Source organism: Pseudophryne corroboree, chromosome 11 (assembly GCF_028390025.1).
Source record: "Pseudophryne corroboree isolate aPseCor3 chromosome 11, aPseCor3.hap2, whole genome shotgun sequence".
NCBI classification, from domain to species: domain Eukaryota; kingdom Metazoa; phylum Chordata; class Amphibia; order Anura; family Myobatrachidae; genus Pseudophryne; species Pseudophryne corroboree.
The window spans coordinates 294,493,538-294,515,658 of record NC_086454.1 but is presented as its reverse complement, the minus strand read 5'-3'; the positions used below and the strand labels follow the sequence as shown (position 1 = coordinate 294,515,658).

General features: G+C 45.0%; 1 protein-coding gene across 2 annotated transcripts in view; it reads right to left on the bottom strand.

The window, feature by feature from the left end:
• The window catches only part of ZFHX3 (zinc finger homeobox 3), a 94,815-nt gene that overhangs the window by 17,875 nt on the left and 54,819 nt on the right, over positions 1-22,121 (bottom strand). For both annotated transcript variants that reach the window (XM_063945467.1, XM_063945468.1), the window contains exon 4: positions 8,372-8,606. In XM_063945467.1, coding sequence (XP_063801537.1) covers positions 8,372-8,606 — 235 coding nt within the window. The remainder of the gene's footprint in view (positions 1-8,371; positions 8,607-22,121) is intronic.

Sequence of the window (22,121 nt, the reverse complement as noted above, 5' to 3'; positions counted from 1 at the left end):
AACATTCACCAGTGGGGTCCATTATCCTAAGATGCAATTATTCAGAACGGAGATTTCCAAGACTGCTAAATATAGAAACTTAAACCATATTGGGGGACCTAAAGGGTATGGCATGTTGGAAAGTGTGGTTCCACAGCAGCTGCAGGGTCACATTACCCATGTGTGGCTCAGATAATCAAGCTATAGGTGATTTTCAGCAGAGTCCAATGCAGAGCTGACAAATTAGTACTATTTTAAGAAAATGCTCAAAAGGCTAAAGTGGTTTTAATTTAAGTCTTTATGAATCGATAGTTCCATTTCACACCAAAATCACCTCCGAACCAAGTATAGGCAACCTAGAGCTAGGGTGAGGGCCACTATTGGGAACTTCTCTAGAACCTACGGATCACTTAGAAGAGTGGTCTCCAACCTTAATTGGGATGTGAGCTACTTTCGGAAAATAAAACCTCTGAAGGAGCTACCCCCTCCCCCCAATGCACGTGCGTTCCTGCGAAATTGGGTGTGGCCTCACAACTACAAGTAATGCCGCCCCCCCGCGTAGTGCCAGATACACAAATAATCCCCCTCAGCAGTTCCAGATACACAAATAATGCCCCTCAGTAGTGCCAGATAAACAAATAATGCCCCTCAGTAGTGCCAGATAAACAAATAATGCCCCTCAGTAGTGCCAGATACACAAATAATGCCCCTCAGTAGTGCCAGATAGGCAAATAATGCCCCCAGCAGTGCCAGATACAATGCCCACACCAGTGCCAATAAAATGCGCCCTGTATGAGGGACGGAAGGGGAGGAAAGCGCAGCGCAGCGCGCGCCTCTCCTGTGAAGTCCGGAGAGTGTCTGTGGTAAGGGTGACAGAGTCTCTGGCGGCTTCAGACATTTAAAATATGGTGCCGGAAAGTGAGCCAATCAAACCTCGCGGCCCGGCAGCCAATCAGGTGCCGCCACTGCCGGTCCACGAGCTCTGATTGGCTGACGGCTGGCACCATATTAAAAATGAAGGGAGGAGGAGTGCCAGTGACTGCCCAAGCCCGTGCACTCTGTGAGCTACCGAAAATACTACGGCAAGCTACCGGTAGCTCGTGAGCTACGGGTTGGAGATCACTGACTTAGAACATAGAGATCGTGCCTCTTTCAAGCCAAAGACCTTGGGCAGAGCTGAGCAAGGAACATACAGGGAACCAGCTGCAACAGAGTGATGGGTTTTATCTGCAAGTAAAAATCTCCAATTAAATCTTTTAAACAACGGTTTAAAGGAAAATAAACATTGAGATTAAGGATTCAGTACTATAGCTCTAGTTTTGGCAAAATGCAAAGTCCAAGTACAGGTACAAATAAACTGCTTTAAACTAATTTGCATATATAGATTAAAGTTATTACATTTTAGCTCTCTGACTGATAACTGTCACATCGAAGAGAAGATAAAAAACAAAAAAAGTATTCCATCCGGATCCCAAATTCTAGATCGGCTGCACAATGCAGAAGCAAGTGCAGGATGACAGCAGACAATTTCCTAGAGATGTACCATTTCCCTTTGCTGTCCCCATATCCTGCTCCTTCGCGTCTCGCTAGCATAGCACAGAGAATTCTGGACTGTATCTCTCATACCCACACAAACCAGACTGCAAGATGTCTCGCTTCCTTGAGCTGTCTCAGGCTCACAATCAATCTGCCACACATATGGTGCGTTCAGTTCTGTGTAGAATCAATATGCAAAATGCCTTCTGCATTGATCCTGTATTAATTTTCAATTAGGGAACTCACAAGGGGTCTGACCAGGTCAATAAGGGAAGGAGCAGACAAGTTGAGAAGTAGCAGATTCCTAGGGACTTTGCTCAGACCTCGCTGAATAGCTCCCGCCTCACCACAAATCCCTGTCCTGGGCCTCAATACTCTTTTACTACTTAAGAGCTTATGTTGAACTCCTACCTCCCCCGTCATCTTTTGCAACTCAACTCAAAGCTTCAGCCAGCAGCTATCCACAACCCCCCTGATGGACAGACAACTACAGCACATCTACTCAGGATTACACGTAAGCAGCCACCGTACTAGTGTTCACACCGCATTGTGACAAACCAGACCAGTTATAAGGAGTGAGTGAGGGTTAAACCAATATGGCTCCACTAAAGTCCCACCAATACCTGATAATGTAAACAGGCATTTGATAGCTCGAATCATGCTGACCAGGCTAAATGGAATGCAGAGCAGTACACAACACTACTTAGACAGACGGTCAGTACATGGTGATCTGACAGGAGTTGCCTGTGCTTTACATTACACCCAATTCCCCATGAATTTTTGGAGACCATTACAGCCTGTGCGGCTCTCTGCGCCCTGTCATGTGACCCCGCCAAGGTCATGGTGCCCTTGTACGTATCCCACTAGCTGGCACCGCTGTTTCTCATCTGCACGCTAAGTGGTAAGTGCAGGCACCATCTCATGATGCACTAAGCCTAATTGGCCACTGGATAGCCGTAATTAGTGCTCTGCTCATTAATGAGTAAAATTTTTATTGGACCCATTGATCAGTGCACTTGCTAGCCATTCTCCTAACCAATGGCAGGCGTAATGAGCTGGCTTATTGGCATAGCAATTAATTAAATCAATTTCTAACCAGCAGCTGCCACTTGTTCCAAGCTTGTTAGGAGACTGACAGGGCAAACATCAACTCAGGGGAACCAGAAGAACTCCCAGAATGCTCTCAGGCCCAAATATACCATTGCAGTCTGCGCCTCTGACAGCTCCTGCTAGTGCACATTCCCAGCAATATATACTGGTCAGGCTGCGGTCCTAGAAAGGAACATTCCTTTTTCTGCTGACACAGTCATAGCTGATATTTTAGGTGACCCCAGGGGAAGAAAAGGGACAGTTCATTGTTTGGATAAATGCTAGGGAATGACTGGGATACTCATGTCAGTCCTCGCAGCACACCACCAGTCTACCTGCATCACTGGCCATAAATCCTGGGGATAAAATAAGTTACGATAAAGAAAACATATATGCAGATATGCATGCTGCCTTAATAGAAAGTCATCAGCGCCATCTGCTAGGTCTATTTTGCTTGGAACCAAAGAAAAAAAAAGCCCTTGAATCAGGCAGTAATTACAGTTTCTCTTCTAACTTCAGATCAATGATACATTTTAAGATGCATTGATTTACAATTAGAATGGCTTCCCCACTTAAGGCTTTAGGAGAAAATTCACTTTTCTGTTCCATACTGTGTGATCCGGTAAATGTAGCACAGGATCTTAAGACGCAATGGTCAGTGAAGCCCTAACCCGGAGCCCTCATGATTGGTTCCTTCTAATTAGCAGCGGAAATGGTTAATACAGGTTGAGTATCCCATATCCAAATATTCCGAAATAAGGAATATTCCGAAATACGGACTTTTTTGAGTGAGATAGTGAAATCTTTGATTTCTGTGGCTCAATGTACTCAAACTTTGTTTAATACACAAAGTTATTAAAAATATTGTATTAAATGACCTTCAGGCTGTGTATACAAGGTGTATATGAAACATAAATGAATTGTGTGAATGTAGACACACTTTGTTTAATGCACAAAGTTATTAAAAATATTGGCTAAAATAACCTACAGGCTGTGTGTATAAGGTGTATATGTAACATAAATGCATTCTGTGCTTAGACTTGGGTCCCATCGCCATGATATATCATTATGGTATGCAATTATTCCAAAATACGGAAAAATCCGATATCCAAAATACCTCTGGTCCCAAGCGTTTTGGATAAGGGATACTCAACCTGTAATAATAATAACAACAACAACAACAACCACAACAACTTTTTCAAACCCAGCTGTCTCATCTTAACCCACTGTTCAGCACGGGTGTGGCATGACTTGCCGGCGCTTGGGATCCCGGCTACCAGAATACCGGCCCCGGGATCCCGACCACCGAAATGCCGGCAGCGGGCGAGCGCAAAAGAGCCACTTGCGGGCTCGCTGCGCTCGCCATGCTGTGGCCATGGTGGCGCATGCTTTTTATTCTCCATCCAGGGGTGTCGTGGACACCCCATGAGGGAGAATACTCGTCGGTATACCGGCGGCCGGGATTCCGGCGACAGTATGCTGAGCGCCGGGATCCCGACAGCCGGTATATCAAGTGGGTTGTGTCTATGCTGCCTTCGTGCAAAGGACCTGAACGTGACAAAACGAGAAAACTTCCGCACTTACAGCTCCTAAATGTTTTCTTCGTTCTCCGATCGTTTGTGGTATTTTTTTTTCTATGCAGCATTGGACCCTCGCGGGCTCGCTTTGCTCGCCACGCATCGGGCTCGGTGTCTCGCTCCGCTCCGCTTCGCTCGCCACACTTTTCTTTTCCAAATAGATTGTGACATGGACCCAGGGGGTTATGGGAAAGGTCCCCTGCACGAAGAGAATCTAGACGCTGCCATATCAAGTGCCACCCGTTACCACACTCACTGTGTCACCACTGTCTGGTTGCCCTTCCTCATTAGAAAGCTATAACAAGCAGGGCCCTCTCCCCTCATGTGCTTTTCTTTCTCTTACCAAGACCATCTTCTACTCCATACAACGCCACCTTAACCCTTGGTTTCTGCCACCCTGGTGCTTATTTCACTGTCCACCAGTGCAGCAATGTCTATATACCATGTACTCTGTCTTGTACTGTAAAGTCGCTGTTTTCTTGTTCTGCTCATTTATTTATGTACTTTGTTGGGCACTGCAGAACCCTTGTGGTCCCATAGAAAAAAAAGGCGTTGGGTATGGGATCCCAGCACTCAGCATAAAGACGGCAGCGGGGAGAATGCTAGCAAGCCCCTAGCGGGCTCCGTGGCTCACCACAGGTTCTATTCCCACTCTATGGGTGTCGTGGACGCCCAAGAGTGGGAATAGCCCCTGTTAGCAGGTATTCCGGCTGTCAGCATTGTCAGCGGTCGGGATTCTGGCGTCTGTATCTTGACCGTCAGGATCCCGACTGCCGGCATTGTACCTGTATCCCAAATAAAGGATACTAACAACAATAATAATAATAATAATAATAATACTCAGAAATGGTTTCACACCATTGTGAATAATAGAGGAAGACCGTAACAAAACCTAGCAAATGGGACAAGACACAGCTAGCTTTTCTGTATGGGGTTTTAGTGCAGTGTTGCAAGTAACTACACTGCGATTTGTGACTGTGTACAGACTACCAGCCCCTGGTAACATCTACACCAGCACTATTAAGCATGCGTCCCTCCAGCTGATGTGGAACTGCACATCCCAGCATGCCCTGGCACAGTTTTAGCATGCCTTAATAGCAAAACACTGGCAGAATATGCAGGGATGTGCAGTTCCACAACAGCTGGGAGGGACAACTGTTAAATACCTCTACTCTACACCAAATTGTGTTCCAGTAAGTAGCTGTAATGTTGCACAAAACTAGAGTACAACTACAGCCATTTTATTGGCAGAACACATTTTACTTGTACATAAAACAAACAAAAAAACAGAAACTGAATACATCCCCGTTAATATACAGTATATTCAGCCCTCACAAAATGGCTGCTTACACGGTGCAAGTGACAGACAAGACTTTGTATACAATTCTGTCAGAAAATGTTTTTCAGGTTGCAGCAAAATGGCCTGGAAAACAGGTTTCTGACTAAAGCTTGCATTACCGAATAATAATAAAAATTAATAAAAAAACAAAAAAGACTCTGAAACCATATACTGGCGAAAAACTGCTAAAATGGAAGACGACATAACACAAACAAAAAATAAAAAAACAGGAAAAAAAAAATCCTGTTGGTATTAATAACGGTACACACACGTCCTTCAAAACAATAGGATGAGGTGAAAATTCCAAGCGAGTGAATGCACTTTGCTCTGTTTTATAAAAGCAAATGGATTTGGTGCTTTTTATACATTAATCAATCAATATTACTGGCCGTACATGAGCGGCACAGCCAAGATAGGAGTGACCTCCCAGGCAGACAGGACACTTTAATGCTTAGAAGACAGCTCAAAGCTCTGCAACTTTGCGAATATGTTTGTGCCTGATTAGCCCTGGAAAGCAGCGGCTGTGAGCAATGCACTAAATATGACAAGGTTAGTCGTTTTCAATTTGCGCAGGGAGACGAAATGAGTGACTGGGGGTGGGGGGGAGGGAATATGAGGGGGGAGAAGGAGGGTGAATGAACTGTCCCACTTGTATATGAAGAGACACTGCATTCTTCCAGACTGGAGAAGCTTGCAGTGCACAAAGGCTATAATTAAAGTGTATCTGTCACCTGCACACAGTCCAAGCAGCCATTTTGTGGGCTGTACCAATACTCATCCAGCCAATGCACTAAGAAATGGGGATATGTGACATGCCAATAGATCCCAGATAAACTTTAGAATTTAATACAAGATTATCCTTTTAACCATGACCAGATATCCGCTTTCTGGTCTGCATTCTCAATAGGAGCAGAGATTCCTAGCAAGGTCGATTAAAAGTTAATAATCCCATCAAACGTTGCTGGTTTAAGAGCTTCTAGTGACCCAAATGGGTTGTCATACAGTAATCCCGTGTTAGGGGGAGCATTCCCTTGTTTGAAACTCACAGCTTTAATTAGCAAGTTGTTATGGGTCAATACATCACTTGACATTTACTGAAACTGGTGCACAGGTAATGGCGCAAAAAAAGGTGTTGTAAGACATAGCGAGCATTGGCTCGCACATTCTAAGCTGCATTACAAAAAAGGGTGTTAGATCTGGTACGTACAGCGTTATCTATACTACAGTATTTATTAATGTTACTTGCAGGGTTCCAAAACTCCCCCAGCTGCAACAATATGGCCGCCTCACCACCCACTTCGTTCTCCTCCCCTCAAAAAAACCAGAGACACACCTGACTAGGGAACAACATTTAGAGTTTTGTGGGCTCTTTCCACCTCTCGCTAACCCTGCCCCGTTACCTCTGGTTCACAGCCGGGGGGCAGTTTAGGTAGAAGAATTATTCAGCAAACACTTTAATAAAAAGAAAAGGAGCAGGATGAAGAGTTTCATATCCTCTCCCAAATCGCTGTGCTCGGAGCAGGAGAGAGCAAACAAGAAACAGGCCGCATAGCATTGCTGACATTCCAGGGCCCTCTTCCCTCCTGTCTGCATCTCCCTGCCTGGAAGCATGAATACTGAACACTCCTGGTAGCAGGAGAGATTAATAGGGTGCCAGTCAGACACACAAAGAACAACCCCCCAACAGCGCAAATCATTATGAGGATTGTGTAATCCTAGCAGTAACCTGCCCAGCATCACAGAGAGGTCTGAGTACACACTGTGCCCCCCCCTCCCCCTCCCCTGGACACTTCAGATGGCCACAGAACGACAGTGCAGCACTAATTAAATATATGTGATCGTGTCACCGACATAGCTGCCGTCCTGTATCTCCAAGAGGGGGATCTATGTGATCACTCCAGCGAGGGCTATTGGCTTAGGTGTGAGAGCAGCCCCCTGCGTAGAAAAGACATGTATCTGCGTTCTCTTGTTACATTCTATCTGGACAATAGGGAACATATTGAGTGTGAAGGAGCTGTATGCACACATGACTGACATGAGATGCTTTACACAGGGGCCCAGAGAAAGAGAGGGGGCATAGCCCAAATGATGGGGTTAATGAGATACAGACTCTCGGCCTGCACACACACACACAAAGCCACAGTTCCATGGAGCCTGGACGGGAGATTGGGGAGGAGCCCAGGCACTGGGAGACAAACTGGTGGAATCAGAAACTGACAGTAACACTCACCCTCTTCCTGTCCAAACAAAAGCTCCCTTCAAGAAGCAGGCTTTGTGCTTAGTATCCCCTCCTAGACCCCCGCCCTCCCCAGCCCCACACATTCTCATCAGAGACCTGTAACAATGCGGGCAATGTGCAAGAGGAGAGATGCCAAGGACTCGGCAGAGATTAACAGAATCTGCTGAAACAATATGTCCACTAAGAGGATCCCATCTCACCAGAGGAATGCAAGAGGCCGAGCCAGCCTCCCCTGCAGGCGAGAGCAGCACCTCAGCAATGCAGGTTCTAGGGGGACACGGAAGACAACAGAACGTGGGGATGGAGCCACAATAGAAAGTTAGAGCCGGTGTGGGGCACAGAACAGGGCAGAAGTACTCCCTACAGCAAACACCCCTGAGACAAGGTTCCGTGTCTCCTGATACTTCTGCAGTGTCATTAATGCAGCAATTAGCAGTATTTACCCCAAGGGGTAGTTGCAGGGAATGAGAACTGGAGTTGAGGCGTCTGCAGACACATGAAAACAGTTGTTGCACATTTGCAGTAAGCATGTATAATGGTGTGCCCACAAATCGCCAGTCACAGCAACGGAGGGCGGTGCACCTACAGGTACAAGCATTGAAAGACACTCACCGGACTCCACAGGGGGTGAAGAGGTTCTGATAGTGAATATCTGCCCCAAGTCTTCCTCTTCCTCCGGGAGCCCCTTCTGGAGCCTCTGCAGTTTGCGCAGACTCTCACTGCGCTGGTGCTTCATGGAACGGACATGTTGGATCAGGTTGAGCTTGGCCTTGGTGGAGTAGGAGCACAGCACGCAGTGATAGTACGAGGACTCTCCTTCCACTCCACTCTCGTGCTGCTGTAAGTGCTGCACAGGACACAGATGCAGAAGGGAATTAGTTCCCACAATCTACACAATACGGACACAGAATTAATGCATAACTGTTCCCCCACATACATACAAATATAACAAATAAATATAGAAGCAAAAATACCCACAAGAAGATTAAAATAACATTTTCTTTTTTTTCCCCTGGAATAGACTTAAATTAATGGCACTAGGTGCCTGTAGCGACATACTTATTTGTTAATGGAAACTTTGGAGCATCAGTGTTACCAGAACAGCAAGTTGCACCAAATAGGCAGATATTCATCTCATTATTCAGACTATGAGGAGAACTGGGCTGGAATTCAGCAGAAACACTGCAGATCATTGTCATTACTAATATCACACAGTGTATGCAACGGCTATCCCAGATACCAGGTCTGGCGGGGCACCGTGGGGGAGAATTACACACACCAGAAAAGCAAAAGTACACATGCATACATGTATGATATAGATTGTAAGCTTGCGAGCAGGGCCTTCCTACCTCCATGGCTGTTAGTTATTACCCAGTTTTGTTCTATCATTGTGTCCAATTGTAAAGCGCAACGGAATTTGCTGCGCCATATAAGAAACTGTTAATACACACTATAATATAAATATATATATTATATATAATTTTCTTTTTTTAATACAAAACACACTTCTATTATACACGCAACCATCTATACTATACGCACACCCCTGCATGCAAACACACACACACGTCATACAGATACATCCATATATGCGCACACATTATACACATCTGCCATAATTACAAACACACACATATTATATATATATATATATACATACATACATATACACACACACACACATATATATATATATACACACACACATATATATATATATATATATATATATATACATATACACACATTATATATATATATATATATATATATATATATATATATATATATATATACACACACATACATACATACACATACGTGCATCTATATCAAGCATGCACACACCCCTATGCCTGCATGTACACACACACTGCATGTAAACCTTGATACTTAAGTGTTACAAGTGGAAGGTGAAATATAGATAGAATCATACTATTCCCACCTTATCGGGAGGTAATTTCTACTAACCACCCAGGATAGAGCTGGATGCCCCATAGGGCCGAGGAGCACACCCAGAGTGACTACTACTGAGGCACACAAGGACATCTAGCTGGGAAGAGTAGTGTGATGTCAGGGCTTCTAATAAGGGGTCCAGAAGCGAGGTACGGAGGCAATAGGAACAAGCTCTCCCATAAGGAGATATAAGGTCCTGTCAGCTGGAGGAAGTCTTATTGGAGGTGCTTTGGGGAGACCCCAGCCAGCCAGGGACAAGCTAGCCAGGCTGTGATACAGGCTCATCACTTTAACGTAGCGGTTCTATTCCCAAATATATGGAAGGAAGGATGTGCTCCTGCCAGATGTAAAGGAGGCCATCAGCGCATGTGTCGTGTATTGATTGCTAGAAAGCTTGTGGGGCCGTTTTTCCCCAACAATAGGAAACTTCTAACATCTGGTTCTTCACGCATGGAAAGCAAAATATTGATCAGGTTTAGCTGAAGCACCACTTTAAAACAGAACAGACAGAAGTACATTCTGATGGAAGGCAGAGAACACCCTAGGGAAGAGAGGCCGCAATCGCACATCATTCTGTGTACACTTCCAGCACTAAACACGATCCCAACATCCATACACAGACATGGGATGACCCTTACAGTAACTGGGGAATCCAAGCCTGGCTCCCAGGACCCCGCACAAGAGAACTTACAATGTAACATCACAGTACCAAATCTGCTACGATTGTTATTGTCCATTTGAAGCAGAAGTCAAGGCTTGCATGCTGCTGTAGAACTACAAGACCCAGCATGGTACACCGTAAAGCGATAATTATATATGCAGATCACAGTTCAGCAACCTAAGCCCCTTGCCGACCCGACTTAGCGCTGTACACACAGATGCCAGGGGGCATCAGGGTCACCACAAAATAAATTAAAACAAAAACAAACAAAGGGCCAGAATAAAGTGTAGGCAAAACCTTGCAATTTGTCCTCACTTTAACCATGTTTTCCAAGATTGTTCTCCAAGACTTCCTATGTAATAGAGCAGGCCTGGCCAACCTGTGGCTCTCCAGATGTTGTGAAACTACACATCCCAGCATGCCCTGCCACGGTTTTAGCATTCATTAATAGCAAAACTGTGGCAAAGCATGATGGTACTTGTAGTTTTACAACAGCTGGAGAGCCACAGGTTGGCCAGGCCTGTAATAGAGCATAGTATTAATGACTATTATAGTTAGCAGACCACGGATGGTGTAATGGTTAGCATTACTATCATCTCACCATGGCCCTAACTGTGTGGAGTTTGTATATTCTCCCTGTGCTTTTCTGGGTTTCCTCTGGGTACTCTGGTTTGATGAAGTCACCTGGCCGCGGTACATGGGCCCGCATATTTGCGCAAATGTGTGCTAAGAACTTCAATTATACTCCATGTTAATTGTGAGGGTTTATTTAAAATATTTTTATTATCAGTGTTCTTAGTGCTAAGAGTGTGCATCTGCATCTCTCTTCCCCCAGCATAGTATTAGAAGCCTCAGCATGATAGCACCTCTTGATATCTTTAGTAATAGGATGTGCAATCCAGGTTCCCCCCTTTTCCACTATATTTGTGTATATATTGTACACTGGAAGGCAAGGCTTCCTTCCTCTGGATTGGCACTCCTCCCATTCACCCTCAGGTGTTTTAATTAGCTGGGTTCCTGCATTTCAGATCACACATTGATAAGGCCCTATTTAGAGGTAAGTCCTGTATAAATTTATAGAATGTGATAGTATTAGGGATGTTAGGGACCCATGTGATGAAGTCACCTGGCCGCGGTACATGGGCCCGCATATTTGCGCAAATGTGTGCTAAGAACTTCAATTATACTCCATGTTAATTGTGAGGGTTTATTTAAAATATTTTTATTATCAGTGTTCTTAGTGCTAAGAGTGTGCATCTGCATCTCTCTTCCCCCAGCATACTCTGGTTTCCTCCCACAATCCAAAAATATACTGGTAGGTTATTTAGCAACCGACAAAATGAACACTAGTGTGTGCGCATGTACATGTGGTAGGGAATATAGATTGTAAGCTTTCTGGGGAAGGAACAGTTGTGAATTCCCAAATATTCTCTGTAAAGCGCTGCGGAATATGTGTGCGCTATATAAATAACTGGAAATAAATAAATAACGTTTCGAAGTCTGCAGGTGATGGCGACACAAATGCCAAGGTACAAAAAGTGAATGCTTTGCGCCTACCGGTCCATTCTCTTACATTATATTCTGGACTGTCCATACCAAAGTGCATTTAGCGTACTTTAAAGGGCAAACACAACGTTTTTTTTCTTTTTAGAGGAAAACTAAAATGTGTGTACAACACAAAATATCGTAAGCAGATTTCCTCGTGCACCGTGCACACCGACGTGAGACATCAATTACATCTAGGAACATGCACAGCACCAAACCATACAACAACATTCAGACAGATATGCATTACCCAATGTTTCTGCGGTAAAGGCGGGTAAGCAGCATGGCCCTCTGCAGGTTCCGGTTGGGGGCCACAGAAAGACAAGAAACTCAGGGACTACAAAGTCTGATGCAACTATTTGTTTAGTAGATCTATTTGTATGCATGGAATGTCTTACATTCATCTGCAGAATATATATATTTTAAAAAAAAACTCACCACTACCCCCCTCCCCAAACCTTAGAGGCCCCTTTCTTGCTTCTTTCAGATCTCCACCAACTCAGGTCATAAATCACATACTCTTCAGCTGGAGAATCCATCTCTTTAATGAAAAAGTTATGTGAAAGCAGCTGTCCTCCCCAGCTCTGTTCCAAATAGTCCATAAAAGTCTACGGCTGGTTACATCCTCAGCGGTCCACCACCTGCAGACAGGCCTGGAATTTCCTGGTGGACTGGGGAGGGGTCTGGCCCTCTAACATCATTCACCCTGCTCTCAAGTCAACGTTCCTTATAAGTTCTCCTGACACAGGAAAAACCCTGTGCGGTTACACTGCTAACACTAGGCAGATAGGGCAGAGGTTACAGATCCTGGTGTCAAGAAGAGAAAGTCTTTGTGGTAAGAAATAAAATATATTATTATTAATTATTGGTATACGAGCAAGGTGAGGCTCTGCAGCGTCATGGAACTACAAGTGCCAGCATACTGCATCAGTCTGTACATGCTGGGACTATATACATTTTTTTGATTTTTATCTAAAGTTTCTTTAAAAATAAAATAAAAAAAATGATATATTATATATATATATATATATATATTATATATATATATATATATATATATATATATATATATATATATATATATACACACACACACACACACACACACACACACACACACACATACACACATATATACACACACACACACACACATACTCTATTAATGGCTTACGGGAGACTTTATTCATGAAACATATCTGCATTTCTTCAGATGAACCAACAAGACTGATTCCACAAGGACACTGCCCCTAGTGGCCACGTTGTCCTAATACTTAGTTGTTCCAATACATTACTCTTCAACATCCTGCAAACATGAAGAGTCACTTGGTACATTCAGGAAGACTAACTTTGTAAAACACTGAACATGCTGAGTTTTTAAGCAAATATTTTCTCAGCATAATGCATCTTTAAGGCAACAGCTACTATGCCTTTGATAAATATAGGGATCACGGTTGGTTTTCACCTAAACTACCTGCAAAATATCACTCCTGCATAACACAAAACCACATGCTTTGCATCTCTGCAAGCCGAAAGTATGGTTTATATTTTCTAAAAATCTTATAACCCAAAGCACGAGTCACATAAGGCCGCCAGATGTCTAGACTCTTTCACAAAATGATTGTGCATTTAGGGGCTTATTTATTAAAACATAGATCATTGCACGGGGTACCATTACAATTGCATTCACACTGGTTTCCAAACTTCTATACATGCAACAGAGATATATTTGGCGACCAGAATAATGATATGTATGTATGTATGTATGTATGTATGTATGTATGTATGTATGTATGTATGTATGTATGTATATATCTCCTTATAGATGAACATACTCTTTCGCAATTGAAGCAAATGATTGCATGTTAATATATTGGTGCTATATAAAAGGTTAATAAAATAATGATAATGTTTATCCAACTGTCAATTATATATGATCCTAAGTGTGATATTTTATATCCTTGCAATATCAAAATAGTCCATACTGCGCTGATTGTTTATATGTTTTGTCAATACTATTCCAAATCTTCAAATGTGACATTTTAATAATATATATTTTAAGTCTGAGCCAAGGTCGGTTATGTAGCGAGACGTGGTAATTTGTGGTTACAAAGTGATTTCTGTAACACCAAGGACAGCACAGTAACCTAGTCCTTCATTGGAGTCTGTAGGGTTTCAACACATGCATAAAAGAGGTGGCGTGAAAATGATGTGTAGGAAGTGAGAACAAAGATCTGCCTCAAGTAATGCATGGTCCGTAGAGGATGCTGGGACTCCGTAAGTACCATGGGGAATAGACGGGCTCCGCAGGAGATAGGGCACTTTAAGAAAGCTTTGGATTCTGGGTGTGCACTGGCTCCTCCCTCTATGCCCCTCCTCCAGACCTCAATTATGGAAACTGTGCCCAGAGAAGATGGACAGTACGAGGAAGGATTTTTGTAAATCTAAGGGCGAGATCCATACCAGCCACACCAATCATACCGTATAACTTGTGATAAACTACCCAGTTAACAGTATGAACAACAACATAGCCTCGGTTCAACCGATAAACTATAACATAACCCTTATGTAAGCAATAACTATATACAAGTCTTGCAGAAGAAGTCCGCACTTGGGACGGGCGCCCAGCATTCTCTACGGACTACGAGAAATAGATTTACCGGTAAGTAAAATCTTATTTTCTCTAACGTCCTTGAGGATGCTGGGACTCCGTAAGGACCATGGGGATTATACCAAAGCTCCCAAACGGGCGGGAGAGTCCGGATGACTCTGCAGCACCGAATTGAGCAAACAGAAGGTCCCTCTCAGCCAGGGTATCAAACTTACAGAACTTTGCAAAGGTATTTGACCCCGACCAAGTAGCAGCTCGGCACAGCTGTAGTGCCGAGACCCCTCGGGCAGCCGCCCAAGAAGAGCCCACCTTCCTAGTGGAATGGGACTAAACCGATTTAGGTAACGGCAATCCTGCCGTAGAATGCGCCTGCTGAATCGTGTTACAGATCCAGCAAGCAATAGTCTGCTTTGAAGCAGGGCTGCCAACCTTGTTGGCTGTATACAAGACAAACAGTGCTTCTGTTTTGCAGATCATAGCCGTTCTGGCCACATAAATTTTCAAAGCCCTGACCACATCAAGGGACTCGGAATCCTCCAAGTCACGCGTAGCCACAGGCACGACAATAGGTTGGTTCATAGGAGAGGATGACACCACCTTTGGCAGGAATTGAGGACGGGTCCGCAATTTCGCTCTATCCATATGGACAATCAGATAGGGCTTTTAGTGATAAAAAGCCTCCAATTCCGAAACTCGCCTAGCCGAAGCCAAGGCTAACATGACCACCTTCCAGGTGAAATATTTCAACACCACTGACTTAAGTGGTTAAAACCAATGAGACTTAAGGAACCGTAACACCACGTTAAGGTCCCAAGGCGCCACCGGCGGTACAAAGGGAGGCTAAAAATGCCGTACTCCCTACACAAACGTTTGTACTTCAGGAAGAGAAGCCAAATCATTTTGGAAGCAAATGGATAAGGCCGAAATTTGAACCTTTATCGATCCTAATTTTAGGCCCAAGTTCATTCCAGTTTTAAGGAAGTGAAGCAGATGGCCCAAAAGGAATTCCTCCGTTGGAGCATTCCCGGCCTCACATCAGGAAACATATTTTCGCCATATTCGGTGATAATGTTTCAATGTCACTTCCTTCCTAGCCTTAATTAGGGTAGGAATGACCTCCTCCGGAATACCCATTACCGTTAGGATCCTGCGTTGAACCGCCATGCCGTCAAACGCAGCCGCGGTAAGTCTGGGAACAGACAGGGCCCCTGCTGCAGCAGGTCCTGCCTTAGAGGAAGAGGCCACGGATTCTCTGAGCATTTCCTGCAGATCTGGATACCAGGTCCTCCTTGTCCAATCTGGAACAATGAGAATTGGTCTCACTCCTCTTTTTCTTATTATCCTCAACACCATGGGTATGAGAGGAAGAGGAGTAAACACAGAGACTGACTGGAACACCCACGGTGTCACTAGGGCGTCCACAGCTTATTGGCTGAGGGTCTCCTAACCTGGCGCAATAACTCTGCGGCTTTGTGTTGAGGCGGGACGCCATCCTGTCTATCAGTGGCAGTCTCCACCGAATTGCAATCTGTGCTAAGACTTCCTGATGAAGTCCCCACTCTCCAGGACGTAGGTCGTGTCTGCTGAGGAAGTCTGCTTCCCAGTCGTCCACTCCCGGAATGAACACTGCTGACAGTGCGCTTACATAATTCTCCGCCCAGCGAAGAATTCTGGTGGCTTCCGCCCTCGCCACTCTGCTCCTTGTGCCGCCTTGGCGGTTTACATGAGCTACTGCGGTGACGTTGTCTGACTGGATCAGAACCGGTTGTCGCGAAGTAAGGTCTCCGCCTGACGTAGGGCGTTGTATATGGCCCTTAGTTCCAAGAAGTGAAGACAAGTCTCTTGACTTGACCAAAGACCTTGGACATTTTATTTTTCCCTGTGTGACTGCTCCCCAACCTCGGAGGCTCGCGTCCATGGGCACCAGGATCCAGTCCTAAATGTCGAACCTGCGGCCCTATAGAAGGTGAGCATCCTGCAGCCACCACAGGAGAAATACCCTGGCCCTGAGGGAGAGGGTGATCAACTGATGAATCTGTAGATGTTGTCTCGTAGGTCCCATTTGAAAGACCTCGCCTGGAACCTGCCGAAGGGAATGATTTTCCCCGGACTCGAGTGCAGCGATGCAGACACCTGTCTTGGTTTCAAAAGGTTCCTGACCAGAGTCATGAGTTCCTGGGCCTTCTCTATCTGAAGGTAAACACCCTTCTGGTCCGTATCCAGAATCATACCCACGAAGGGCAGACTAGTCATAGGAACCAACTGTGACTTCGGGATATTGAGCAACTAGCAGTGTTGCTGTGACACCTTCAGCGAAAGTGACACGCTGTTCAACAACTGCTCTTTTGATCTCGCCTTATAGGAGATCGTCCAAGTATGGGATAACTGTGACTCCTTGCTTGCGTAGGAGCACCATCATTTCCGCCAATTACCCTGAAATTGGTAATGACAATACTGTACCACAATTCTCAGGTACGCCTGATGGGGTGGATAAATGGGAACATGAATGTATGCATCCTTTATGTCTAGATACACAATCAATTCCCCCCTTTCCAGGCTGGCTAACCTTTTCTAGTATAGGTTCAGAGGTTTTAATTTTAAATAGGTCTGACCGAACCGTACGTATTCGGGACTACAGCCAAGGATGAGTAATAGCCCCTTCCTTGTTGCAGGAGGAGAACCTTGAGCACCACCTGTTGGAGATACAATGTGTGAATTGTATTTAATATAACTCCCCTTCTGGGGGAGAAGCCGGTAGGTCCCATAAGGAAAAACCGGTGAGGAGGCACCCTTCGAATTCCCTCGTAACCCTGAGAACAATTTTAATTGCCCCGGGATCCACCTGTGAGTGAACTCAGATGTAGCTGAAGAGTCGAAGACGTGCTCCCCCCGGAACGGACTCCCTTAGCAGAGCTCCCGCATCCTGCGGTGTATGTAGTAGAGGCCGGGGAGGACTTCTGTTCCTGAGAACTAGCTGTGCCCTGTACCCTTACCTCTGGTAAGAAAGGACACTCCTCGTACTTTCTTGTTATTCTGCGACCGAAAGGACTGCATTTGATAATGTCGTGCTTTCTTAGGCTGTGAGGGAATATAAGGCAAAAGATCAGAATTACCAGCTATAGCTGTGGAGACCAGGCCCGAGAGCCCTTCTGCACACAATTCCTCAGCCTTGTAAGGTAAACCTTCCATATGCCTCTTTTAGTCGGCATCACCTGTCCATTGCATGTTCGACAGGACACTTCTAGCAGAAATCGACATAGCGTTGACTCTAGAAAACAGTAGACTAATGTCTCTTTAGGCATCTTTTATATATGGTATCCTTATCTAGGGTTTCAATCTCCGCTGATAAGGTATCTGTCCACGCTGCTACAGCGCTATAAACCCATGCCGACACAATCGCCGGTCTGAGTAGTGTACCAGAATGTGTGTAAATGGACTTCAAAGTACTTTTAATGCAAGCTATCTGCAGGGTCCCTGAGGATAGCTGTTAAGTCAGCGCTATCTTTTGGGTAAACGTGACAAAGCTTTGTCCACCATAGGGGAAGATTCCCCTCGTATCCTGGCCCTAGTAGGGAAAGGATACTCCCTGAGAATTCTTTTCGGGAAGCTGCAGCTTCTTGTCTGGAGATTCCCGCTCTTTTTCTTCAGGAGAGGAGGGAATTTTACCTCAGCTTTCTTCCCCTTAAACATGTGTACCCTCGTGTCAGGGACAGATGAGTCATCAGTGATATGCAAAACATCTTTATTACAATAATCATATATTGAATACTTTTCTGCCAGTTTTGGCTGTAACTTTGCATTATCGTAGTCGACACTGGAGTCAGACTCCGTGTCGATATCAGTGTCTATTATTTTGGATAGGGAGCCTTGTGAGACTCTGAAGGTCTCTGCGACATAGGGATAGACCTGTGTAGATTCACTGTCTGTTCTCTAATCTTTTGTGCAATACATTTACCTCAGCACTTTATTTCACATATCCAATCAGGTGTCGGCGTTGTCGACGGAGACACCACTCACACACACATTTGCTCCATCTCCTCCCTAGGAGAGCCTTTTACCTCAGACATGTCGACACACACGTACCGACACACCACACACTCAGGGAATGCTCATCTGAAGATAATTCTCCCACAAGGCCCTTTGGAGAGACAAAGAGATAGTATGCCAGCACACACCCCAGCGCTATATGACCCAGGAAAAAACACAGCAATTTAATGTTTACCCAGTAGCGCTGTTATTATCTGCGCCGAATTATGTGCCCCCCCTCTTCTTTAAAACCCTCTCTTCTACCATGGTATAAGCAGGGGAGAGACCGGGGAGCTTCCTCTCAGCGGTGCTGTGGAGAAAAAACATGGCGCTGGTGAGTGCTGAGGGAGAAGCCCCGCCCCCTCGACGGCGGGCTTCTGTCCCGCTAAAAGTGTAAAATTGTCGGGGGCTCATGCATATATACAGTGTCCAGCTGTATATATGTCCTTTTGCCAAATAAGAGGTTTATATTGCTGCCCAGGGCGCCCCCCCCCCCCCCCCGCCCTGCGCCCTGCTCCCTTACAGTGACCGGAGTGTGTGAGGTGTATGGGAGCAATGACGCACAGCTGCGGTGCTGTGCGTTACCTCAGTGAAGCTGAAGGCTTCTGCCGCCTGAGACGTCTTCTGACTTCTGTACTTCTGGCTCTGTGAGGAGAACGGCGGCGCGGCTCCGGGTGTGGACGCCCAGTAAGAACCTACGTTCACCCCCTCTAGAGCTAATGGTGTCCAGTAGCCGAGGAAGCAGAGCCTATCTTTGACAAGCCTATCTTCGATGCAGGGAGCCTGTTGCCAGCAGTGCTCCCTGTGAAAAAGTAGTAAAAAGTAGAAGAAAAATACTTTCAGGCAGAGAACTCTGGAGAGCTCTCTACAGTGCACCCATCTTGCTCTGGGCACAGTGTAAAACTGAGGTCTGGAGGAGGGGCATAGAAGGAGGAGCCAGTGCACACCCAGAATCCAAAGCTTTCTTAAAGTGCCCCATCTCCTGCGGAGCCCGTCTATTCCCCATGGTCCTTACGGAGTCCCAGCATCCTCAAGGACGTTAGAGAAATATCCACTACAACCCCCCGCAATTTACATTCAGCATATAGCCCTAATATTTACAATTATGACCGATCAGTCTCCTCAGGGCTGCAGGATGAGGGGACGTGGCTCACCATTGGAAAAGGACTGCATGCACCCAACGAAAAAGCCGCCTTTAAAACACAAAGCTAAACTGTTAGTGGTTCAACCCGTATGAGCCCCCCCCCCCCCAAAAAAAAAGTGTTCCTAAGTAATTTATAGCATTTGCCACCAACAGGATTACCAGAAGCATTATACACTACCACTTAATAATTTAGAGATATGATTACTGAGTACAAATCATATTTTAAAATACACAGGAAGGAAGGATCATGGTAATTAAAAGGAAAAACCATTGTTGAAAATCCGACCAAAAAGTTTTCTTCATTGCCTGTCATACTAGATATCCAGTGCTTGTCATAAGGCTTATTTGGTTACCATTAAAAGCTCACCGGGATAGTCCTCTCACGAGTTCACAGCAAAGTTCTAATGGCTCTCTCCAGACTGGCTGTACCACGTGTGAAAGGTGTTCCTCATGCAACTTACAATAGTGACCATTTTCCAGCTGTTTTTGATTAAAACTACAGTATTTACTGCTGCCAGCTATGATGAAAGTACATTGCTCAACATGCTCTGGCAGCCATGGACTGGAAGCACAGGTTCCAGCATACTCTTGCAGTTAATGGGCATGCTGGGACATGTAGTTCAACAGTGGCAACAAAAACGTGTTAAAAAAAATAAAATAGTAAAATGGGAGAAAAACAAAACCCCTGAAATATTAACAAGCGAAGCGAGCCATGCCAGGGGACGTGCTGCATTAAAACTCATGTCGGCCTTTTCCTGTGTTGACCTCTTATCCATGCCGACCTTTTTTCCTAAACGCGGTCCTCAAGGCACCCCAATGGTCCAGGTTTTAAATGTATCCATGCTTGGCCACAGGTGACTTAATTACATACTTGCCTACCTGACCCTCTCCATGAGGGAGAAAATGCTCTGTTCCTGGACTTTCCTGGTAATGTATGATTGCCATCACCTGTGGTGAAACACCTTTCTTATCAATTACCTAGGTCACCACAGGTGATGGCAATCATACATTACCAGGAAAGTCCAGGAACAGAGCATTTTCTCCCTCATGGAGAGGGTCAGGTAGGCAAGTATGCTTAATTAGCACCTCAGTCAATTTGATTTGACCATCTGTGCTGAGCCATGGACATACCCAAATCCTGGACTGTTGGGGTGACTTGAGGACCGCGTTTGGGAACCTCTGCTGTAGACCTTTTTAAAAGTCGACCAATGATCAACACCAATTAACAATTGGTTCAAGTTCAGAACATGGGACAGGGGTTAGCATACCTAAACTGCTTCAGATCATCATTACACTTGTTCAGAACATTATAATGCGTACCCTGGCAGGCTCAATTTGCTTGCCATGCTTTGGGCAAGGTAGATCGCTCAAATTCGCTTGCCACAGGTTACTATTCCCAATAGATCTCCACGTGAATAGTGTTCTGAGGCAGTTTAGTTATGCTAACCCAGGGGGTCCAATGTTCTGAATTTGAGCCTTAACAAATTTATATAGTTGAAAATTTGCCAACCCAGAGATTACAATATTTGCAGCCCCCACAACAGTCACGCATCATCCAATAACATCAGCTCCAGCACCAAAATGACCAGGATGGTGTGGTTCCCGAGTAGGTATTAACAGGAAGGGATGTGTTGAGCATCGCAGCGGTCACGTGACCAATGCCAGAATCCCCAAAACACTCAGGAGACTGGCACCGGCTCACCGACATCCCAAAGTTGAGTATGGGGTTCACGGTTAGGGCCTGGGTGGTGAGGAGAGTTCGGTAAGCACCAGGGAGTGGTGGTTAGCCCTAGCTGCTACCCCCGAAGGTTACCCGTGCCTGATACGGGGGTTGGGGGGGGCAGAGAAATACTTACCCCCTCTGATGTCGGGCTCTTCATTGTTGGGATGCCGCTGTTGGTCTTGTGACTGCCAGTATCCCGGCTGTTGGGATGCCGGCGGTCCCCTCAGGTCCACTGCAATAATAAATAGCCTAACACTATGCAAATTCTTTATCAGTACAGAGACGGTGAGCAGTTGTGTTTCCTACCATGGACTTAAAGTTATGATTTGAAATGAACTGTTTTTGTTCTTACTGTATTGATTAGATTATACATTTATTTTTAACAGCAAGATTCAAGTACATTTGTGCGCGAATTCCACTGTTCCTCGCTACGGCGATTATTCATTGCATGACAAAAATATTTGTGCAAAAATAACTGAATAGGGATGTTTGCGTCTGCCCTATACTTTCTACAGGGATAGTACAGGCACAAAAACGCCTTTCATTGGTCACAAACAGTGAAGACCGCTAATAGAATGATGTGAAACTAGAAAGAAGGTGCGTTATCAGGGAAAACAATTGGCATCTTTGGCATTTAACCCCCTACTAAAAAGAAACAAGAGAAATAAATTGAAAAAAAATTATTACCACAAAATA